This window comes from Desmodus rotundus, chromosome 4 (genome assembly GCF_022682495.2).
Source record: "Desmodus rotundus isolate HL8 chromosome 4, HLdesRot8A.1, whole genome shotgun sequence".
NCBI classification, from domain to species: Eukaryota; Metazoa; Chordata; class Mammalia; order Chiroptera; family Phyllostomidae; genus Desmodus; species Desmodus rotundus.
The window spans coordinates 80495936-80504759 of record NC_071390.1 but is presented as its reverse complement, the minus strand read 5'-3'; the positions used below and the strand labels follow the sequence as shown (position 1 = coordinate 80504759).

Here is an 8824-nt window from a genome sequence, read left to right as displayed (position 1 = left end):
ATGACATAGAAATTCAGTACTTACTCTTTACAGAATAGCCATGGAATGTAAAGTACAGCCTAGGAAATGGAGTAGCCAAAGAACTTATACACATGGCCCATGAACAATCGTATGGGGATGGCCTGAGGGAGGGGGAATGCTGGGTGGAGGGGAGCCAAGGGGCAAAAATTGGACAACTGTAATAGCATAAGCAATAAAATATAATTAAAAAATAAAATTCTTATCTTCAAAAAAAATCAGTACTTACTCCATTAAAAGGACATCACCTCTCAACAAACACACATGATCAATCCTCACCAGAACTTAGTTATCACCATCCCTGAAGATGTCACTGTAGGTGCTGGTGATGGAAAATGCACAATATACAATACTTCTATTTATCCAACATCATTTAGTAAACCCTTGAACGTTTCTTCTCCACTGAGAAAATGGCACAACAAAGTCAAAATGTGATTTACTTGTTTTATTTTCCTATGTTTCAGTAAAAGATTCAAGAACTGATTGACACATATCATAAGCTATCTCCTGCCCATATACAATATATGTACATTGTTTTGACTTTTTCTTTTTCACTGAACAAGGTGATACTATGTTCAAACCAAAGTAAATGGGGAAAAAAAAAGGTGGGTGGGTGCGGTCTTTTTATTTTCAGACAGTAAACATATACGCACCACCACGAAAGGAAAAACACCAAGGACACATTTGCATCCACAGATTAAAAAGTTAAGCAATTAGTACCATTAGAGCCCCTTCGAAAATAGCAAATCTGGAACAACTAGTCATTACTCTGAAGGAAGTTCCTAGTCTTTCATTTTTCTGTCACCATGTTGCTATACTAGAATTCAAGCCCTCTTCACAGTGCAAATATAAAAAGGATCTAAGTCAGGGTTTTATGGCTATCTTCTGATAAAATATCTTCTATTTTAATATACATGTTATAAAAGTGCACTAAAAAGTTACTTTAGAGCTCTGTTAAAAGAATTTACTTTTTTACATATAGAATAATGTACACCCAACTCTAAAAGTATATCTGAGGAAAGCTATTACTGTGACCCCAAATATTTCTAGCTTAATTATTTTATTATAATATCTATTTTATAATACATGTATTCAGTGATGCTCTCTGATAATCCTGCATTGCAGTGTCTCACCAATTACTCTATAAAGAAAATGCAAGGGAACTGTGTATCTCCAAGGAGTTCTTACTGTGCAAATCACCAAGTTTTCAACATGAGCTACTATTCCAAAATTTTCATTTTACTTTTAAACTTTGGTATGCTAAATTCTTTTATGATCAACATGTGGAGCTTTTATGAGGCAAATAATGAGAGATGCTGAAAATTAACTTGTAGGTAGCCTGATTTTAAAAGTGATCATTTCCTCGTGTAATAACATTTCTGATGCCAATTCTACGTTTTTATGGAATAGTGTGAAATAAGGCTGACTGAATACACCCAGTCATGATGAACCGACTGAACGCACGCCAAACCAAGAAAACGGACTCTTGGTACTGAGTTTGACTGTATCTACTATAACCGTGGGGTGCACATGATGAAGCTGCTAGTTACAGTTACAACCCAGGAATGCTGTGGAGCCCAGGCATAGCTACAATCTTGGATTGCAGGTATAGTAGTAGAACAGAAATATAAAATAATTGAAATTTGTTTCTGATTTAAACGAAAATATTTACTCTTTTCATTAGTAAAACATTCTTTAAAATATATCTATTTCTCCTCTGAACATTTAGCTAAGGAACAATAGACAATTTTCAAAGGTTTATTGCTGACTCTTCAATACAATAAGTATGGTTATAAAGAGCACATAGCAACATTAGCTTATTTACATTCACTGATAAGAAACTTTTCCTCATCCGGTTATAGGGTCCAGTCCATCAGAGAAAGGTTTGGCATTCGTGTGCTTTTGTTCTTGGTGGGCATCACTTCCTGCTTGTTTTCATTCTTGGAAGAAAAATGTCATGAGCAGATGTCCTCAGGTTTTACAACATGATGTGAAAGAGGAAAGGGCCAGAGATTAGCTGCTATCATGGAGTGATTCTGAGGCTGGGTCTCCAGTCAGGTCTCCCTTCTTGCCAGGTGAGTGTCCTGTGGGCTGCATAGGAAACTGGGAGGGAGGCACCCGGGACACCAACATGCAGGGCCTTATCCAGAGATGATGGGTCACTCGATCAGCTGAGCACCCTCCTCTCTGCCTCAGCCACAGCCCTACTCACTCCCCTAGACATTGATCTTTTGTGCTCGTGGCTACAAAACTACAAAAACCAGTGCACAAGGAAAAGCGGAGAACTTGACCAAGAGGTAGGCTGTGCCACATATCATAGTCTTATGCTGTCTCCTGAGCTACTGTCATCTGTTGACAATCTGTGGAGGACACATACGTTATGCTCTTCATAGCAGAGTTCTCCTTTGTTCCTCTTGAAAATTTTTGCGATATTACATTTGCAAACAACTTTATCAGAAGTAGAGTTTGATGTCAGCCAATAAAGTTAGAAATTTCAGCCTACCTCTCTTGAATTTCAAACCTACCTGAAAGTGGAAAGTTTTCCTCTAGAAAATGATTACTTACTTACCTTGAAAAGTGGACGTTTTTTTTTTTTTTTTTTTTTTTGGATACAACTCAGCCCTTCAGAAAATACTTCAAACTAAAAGAGGAGCACTAGCTTCCTTTTGTGCCTGACATAAAACATTCTGCTAAAGTTGAGAGCAGCTCCAAGTGCAAAAGTAAATATTTGTGCAAAGGGCACATTGCCAGGAGCACTCTTAAGACCTCTTCAATTTACTCATTTTATACTATTTGACTCTTTTAAAACAAGTCTTTTGAATTATGAAAATGGCAAGTAAGGGAAAGGAAGTTCACATCAGAAAACACACTTTAGAAAAAGTACAGGATATTTTGGTAATGATTTGCTACATATTTCATAACTTAGATCAAGTGTTTGTTCAGTATTCACAGTAATTTAAGAGAAGAAACATTCATGTCTGTAAATCTGCAAGCTATTGTATTTTCAACCTTTTTCTGTACATTTACAAAATTTCATCGGTCAGAGCTTTTCAGTAGAATTCTTTATTGTCAATTCAGCCTTTCCCTCTCTGGATCCAGTTATGCCTTCAAGGTGGGCTGCAGGATTCCTTTCTCAATGAGGTGAGTCTTCAGGGTTTTATATATATTTAACTGTTGTTCTGGTTGAAGCACCAACAACTGCTGTAGCACTTTGCTGGGATTTGGACCCCTGATAACAAAGCGAAAAAGAAAGTTCATGCTATTTTAAAGAGTCAAAGAAAGCATATACCCACAATTTAAAGTAAACCCTGCATTTAAGTTGTAGAGGATCAATCTTTACAGAATTGAAACAGCTCTTGATCAGAGCTCACTTTAATGTCCAATGATAGTGTCAATAGTGGGAAAGTAAATCCAAATGTTTCTCCATTCAGAGGCACACAGTCTAGATATGGTAAGAATGCACAAACACAAAACCCAGGAACAACACTAGGCGATACGGGGGGTGCAGATCTGGGCTCTACAAAAAGCCTCAAAAGGGCAACCTGCGAATTAGAGGTGGGGATGGATAACGAATCCTGAAATTGACCAAGACACAAAAACTATCCTGTAAGGAAAGGAGTGAAATTTCAGACAATGGAAGGTATTTTTTGAAGAAACACTCCAGGGAACTATGAAGGTTCAAGAGGCAAGACACATGGATTCTGAGCCTAGCCCTGAATTCCTACCTGACATGGCCAGCAGGTGACACAGCCTTTGTTCAAAGAGAGTCTTATGTAAACTCCATTATAAGAAACAAAAGAACAGCAGCTCTGCCCTAATTGAAAGGAGGAGGAGGAGGAGAGCCCTGCTTTCCTCACCCACTGCCCCCAGTGGTCACAGTGGGGAAGAGATGAGCCCAGGTTGAATCCTAGTGCCCAAGGCCAGTGATGTGATGCACTCTGCAGCCAGCACAGGACCCTGCCCTTGAGGGCTCCCTCTGAGTGAGCTTCTCCAATATTCCTCGTCTTCCCACCCTCACTGGTGCACTCTGGGTTGGGAAAGGCCAGAACAGGACTCCTACCCTCTCACCTTTCCCTGCTGTGACACCCCTGGGCTCTCCATTTATAAATTGGAGATCACTTGTGTGATCTTCTGAAGCGCTATTTTGTCAAATTCAGAATGAACCTAATTCAGATTTCAATGTATGTGTATTATCCTTTGACATTTCTACAGTCCACTTGAATAGAAGAGTATGGTTTAGTTTTTTGTGAAGGGCAGCTTGGAAAATCCAATGGGAAAAACACAAAAGCAGTATTTGCAGAATGGTACAGAGAAAGACATTTATAGGGTTAATTAAATTTATGACTTACAATAAGAACTGTTCAGCTCAAATGGAGTTATGGGAAGTAGATGACCTAGTAACAAAGAAAGGCCTGCTACGTAGTGACCTCCCAAGGAGAATCTTGGATTTCAAAGATCGCGCAGTCCTGGGATGCAGCCGTCCCAGGGCCACCTTCCCACAGAGGCCGGGAAACTGCAGCCACGCATCTTTCATGGACCCAGTCTACTCAGGTCAGGACTCGGCTTGTCTAACATTTCTTCAAAAGACTCAGCAGCTTTATAACATAAACCCTGAGTAAGGGCCCACAGAGGAAAGGAAGGCTTTTCTAGCAAGTTCAGCTTAATGCAAAGTTGTCAGCAGGTGCTCCCAGCTGGCTGCATCCTGGCTCTAGCACTGTATTTCTAATAGTCTAAATATTTGCTTTCAAATGGCACACAACGTGGCTTTCAGCATGACTTCTCTCTCCTGGGAGAAATGCAGGTTCAAGAAAAGGAGAGAGGAGAGGAGAGAGGAGAGGAGAGGAAGGGAGGGGTGGGGGAGGGAGGGGTATAAGTTAATGCCCTCAAAGCTGACATCTGAAAACAGAGTCCTGAGGGCTTAACCACTGACTAATCCTCAAATACAGCAGTTAACACATCGCAGAAATAGACTGAACACTCCAAATAAAAAGACAAAGATTGTCAACTGGGTTATAAACAAATAACCAAAATCCAGTTATATGCTTGTTAGGAAAGAAAAACATACTTTCAATATAAGGATAAAAGGATGCTAAAAAATAAAATGATGGACAAAAAAATATATGCAAACACTAACCAGAAGAGGCTGATGTAGCTACTCTAATAGCCAACAAAATAGCTTTAAGCAAGTAGTTTATAAAGGTGGACATTTTATGATGACATTCGGAGTGACTCGACAGGGAGATATGACAGGCCTAAATGTGCATATACTTAGTACAAACTCAAGATATATAAAGCAAAAACAACCGAAAGTAAAAATAGGTAAATCTACAAGTATAGTGGGAGATTTTTTTGACAAAGCTCTTCTCTTTGAAACTGAGACAATGATGGGACAGAAAAAAACAAAACAAGGTCAGTATGGATCTCGCTGAACTTCACCCAGCTGACACACACACGTGAGGCTCGGACCAGGAACAGCTGAATGCACACTCGCTTCCCGTGTGCAGACAAGTTCCTGCGCAGACGGCACACTGATGTACACAGCAAGCCTCGACTAATGTTAAATACTGAAATAATAGAGTATGCTTTCTGACCACAGTGGAATTAAGGCAAAAACCAACAAGGGAAGGAGAATGAGAAAAATATCCATTTGTTTGGAAATGAATCAATATACTTCTAAATAATCTGCATGTCAAGGAAGATATAATGCTGGAAATCAGAAAACATTTGTAATGGAATAATTAAATACAACTACAACATCTAGGATGAGAATAAAGCAGTACTTTAGAAGAAATTTATGATCATAGGTGAGTATATTAGACAAGAAGACTGAAAATCAATAATGTAAACTTTATCTCTAGAAGCTTGAGAAGGAATAGCAAATTGAACCTAAAGAAAGATGAAGGAATGAAAGATGAGAATGGCCATCAGTGAAATGAAAAACAAATATACAATAAAGTTCACAATGCCAGAATTTGAGTCTTTGAAAAGATTAATGAAATAGATAAACTAACAACTACTCAAGAAAAATATAAATTCCTAAAAACACTACTCAGGGAAAATAATAAGTTTAATACAAAAATTCTCATGCTGTTATGGGTATATATTTAAAATGTGTATTTGGGGATATATAAATACAGTTTCATTCTACATGAGTCTGTGAAGGAAATCCATGGTCTCTTAGGCACTAGTAGAAAACACAGAAAACAAAATTAACATGTGGTTAGCTTTCACACCCCAAAGGGGCATTTCAGGGCAGACCTAAAATATTAAGTTTTAAAAACCAAGAAGAAACCACCCTATAGGAAATAGTAATACCCCTCCATGCACCCCATTCCACCCACACAACCACAATCCCCTGGCTGGTTTTATGTTTCTCTGTGGCACTTGTAACCACACAACAAGCTATATTTATTCTGCCCCTTTTCTCTCCAACTCCCCAATAAGAAGGTAGGCCTGAGGGCAGGGACTTGGTTTGTTTTCTTCTTAGCTATATTCACGCCTCGGACATTACTCACTACATACAGGCCCTCAAGCAATAAATGGTGAACTGGGTGAAGTACTGTGTCCGCCTTTTTAATTCTTTATATTCACCATCATTCCCATACCCACAACTGAGAAATTATATCTTCTGATGTTCTAATCTAGTACCATCCATAGCAAATGGATTTTAACTTGGCCCTATAAAGACCATTAAGACATACTATTTTTTTTTCAGTTCAAATGTACATAAAGTAGTTATAATTTAGCCAGACTGCTCAGGCTCCGGTGTGACTGGCACAGCTCCAGGGGCCACCGTTCCCTTTCAATATTATCAGTCAGCACTGACAGAAAAAATAACTCATTCAAACTCATGCCTATGGAATGAGAGATTCAAGAAACCAAGTATGAAAACATTTTAAAATCTAAAAGTACCTTATAAAGCTTGTGATGTAGACATGCACAAACGTTGCCATCAAATACTGACAATCAAATCTGTCCATTATCCCGCCATGCCCAGGGATGGTGTTTGCAAAATCCTTCAAAAACAAACCAACAAATTAGCACATTTTCAAACTATTAATTGCTATAAAATTCTTAGCTGAAAATGTCTCTTTGGCATCATGGACAGTAAGGAAAATACTTTACTATTGGAATTTCCCACTAAGTACAAACTTCTTAGAACATGTCTAACAAATTAAAACCATATCTTATGAATACATGCCCACATTAGAAAAATTACTGAATTAACCAGAAACATTCAAATAACACTAATTAAATATTAATTAAACCTGGTACTTTTTTAATTAATAAAACTTTTTCTAAATCAAAAGAGCTATCAGCTACTACTAATCTAATATTTTTACAGTATTTTTCTGTCTAAGCAGAAACTCTTTAAGGGAGCTATTTCAGTGCTGCTGACAGATGCACATCTGGCTCTCACATTGATCCTCAGAGTTCTGACTCTGAAATAAATATTTTACTACTATGATAAATGTTTCTTCTTTTTTTAAGCATTGAGGTAAAAAGAAAATAAAAATAGATAATTCATTTGGGACACATTAGTCCATTAAATTGAGGGATTGGTTAGTAAACCTCTGCAAATTGATTGTACAGACATAGGCACATTTCTCAGTGCCCAGGAAATGGCTGTGACTAATTCCCTCTTCCAGTTTACTCAGACAACCTGAAAATATCTAAAATGCTATAGCAATTACATCTTCATTGCAGACATGCAAAAAGGTCTCACTGTTCAACAGGAATCCTTAGACTGGAGACCATTAAAGAAAATACCATTCTAAATATAACACTTCTCTGTTTAAAACAATTATTGAGAAAATCTTTGGTTAATTTTTTCCGACACATTTTCTTCCTCCTCTTCTCTACTAACCAAAGCACAGACAGCCAGGGTAACTCAGTTCCCCTTTGCTGTGTGCATCCCTTACGGGACACCAGCCATGCATGGCTGTTACTGTGGCTCTTTGTAGACGAGTCTTAACTGCCCTGGTGGGCGGTGAGCATCTTGAGAACAGAGACATCATCTTATATGCCTTTGCACTTCACTTTACATACTATCTGCCCCATTTCAAGTCCTCACTGAGCTCACTTATTTCCCTGGCTTCTGGGGCCCTACGTGATCTAGCCCCACCAACCCCTGCAGTCTGATCAGCCCAACTGTTCTTACTCTTTTCAACATGCAACTTAGTTCCTCTGTGCCTTTGCACTCCCTGGGATGCTCTTCCTTAAATTTCTCTGCAGGACTCATTCTCCTCCTTTTCTCAGATCCCTGCTCAAATGCCACCTCAGAGAGACCTGCCCTCTCTAACTTCTAATGGCACAACATTCAATCTTAACTTAAAGAAATCACATGAGGAAAGCTGAGATAATAGGGTAAATATGTTTTCACTTTATGAGAATCTAGCTTAAAACATAGGGGTAATTTTAATTTTTAAAAGACTTTATTCATTTCTAGAGAGAGAGGAAGGGAGGGAGGAAGGAAGGGAGAGAAACATTGAGGATGTATGAGAACCATGGACCAGCTGCCTCTTGGCACACCCCCAACTGGGGATCTGGCCCACAACACAGGCATGTGCCCTGACCAGGAATCAAACCAGTGACCTTTCAGTTCACAGGCCAGCGTTCAACCCACAGAGCCACATCAGCCAGGGCGAACACAAGGGTAATTTTAAGTATCTGGGATAGGGATCAGAAAACTATGTCCCACAGATCGAATTCAGTCTGCTGCCTGTTTTTGTAAATAAAGTTTTATTAACTATTTACAAAGTAAATAATATGCTTACTCATTAACATATTGTCTGCCAGGCTTTCA

General features: G+C 38.7%; 1 protein-coding gene across 1 annotated transcript in view; it reads right to left on the bottom strand.

The window, feature by feature from the left end:
- Positions 1 to 448: 448 nt before the first annotated feature.
- CDS1 (CDP-diacylglycerol synthase 1) overlaps positions 449 to 8824 on the bottom strand; it is a 67935-nt gene continuing 59559 nt past the window's right edge. The window contains exons 12-13 of the mRNA XM_053922946.2: positions 6931 to 7034; positions 449 to 3247 (exon numbers count right to left, since the gene is read on the bottom strand). Coding sequence (XP_053778921.1) covers positions 3118 to 3247; positions 6931 to 7034 — 234 coding nt within the window. The 3' untranslated portion in view covers positions 449 to 3117. The remainder of the gene's footprint in view (positions 3248 to 6930; positions 7035 to 8824) is intronic.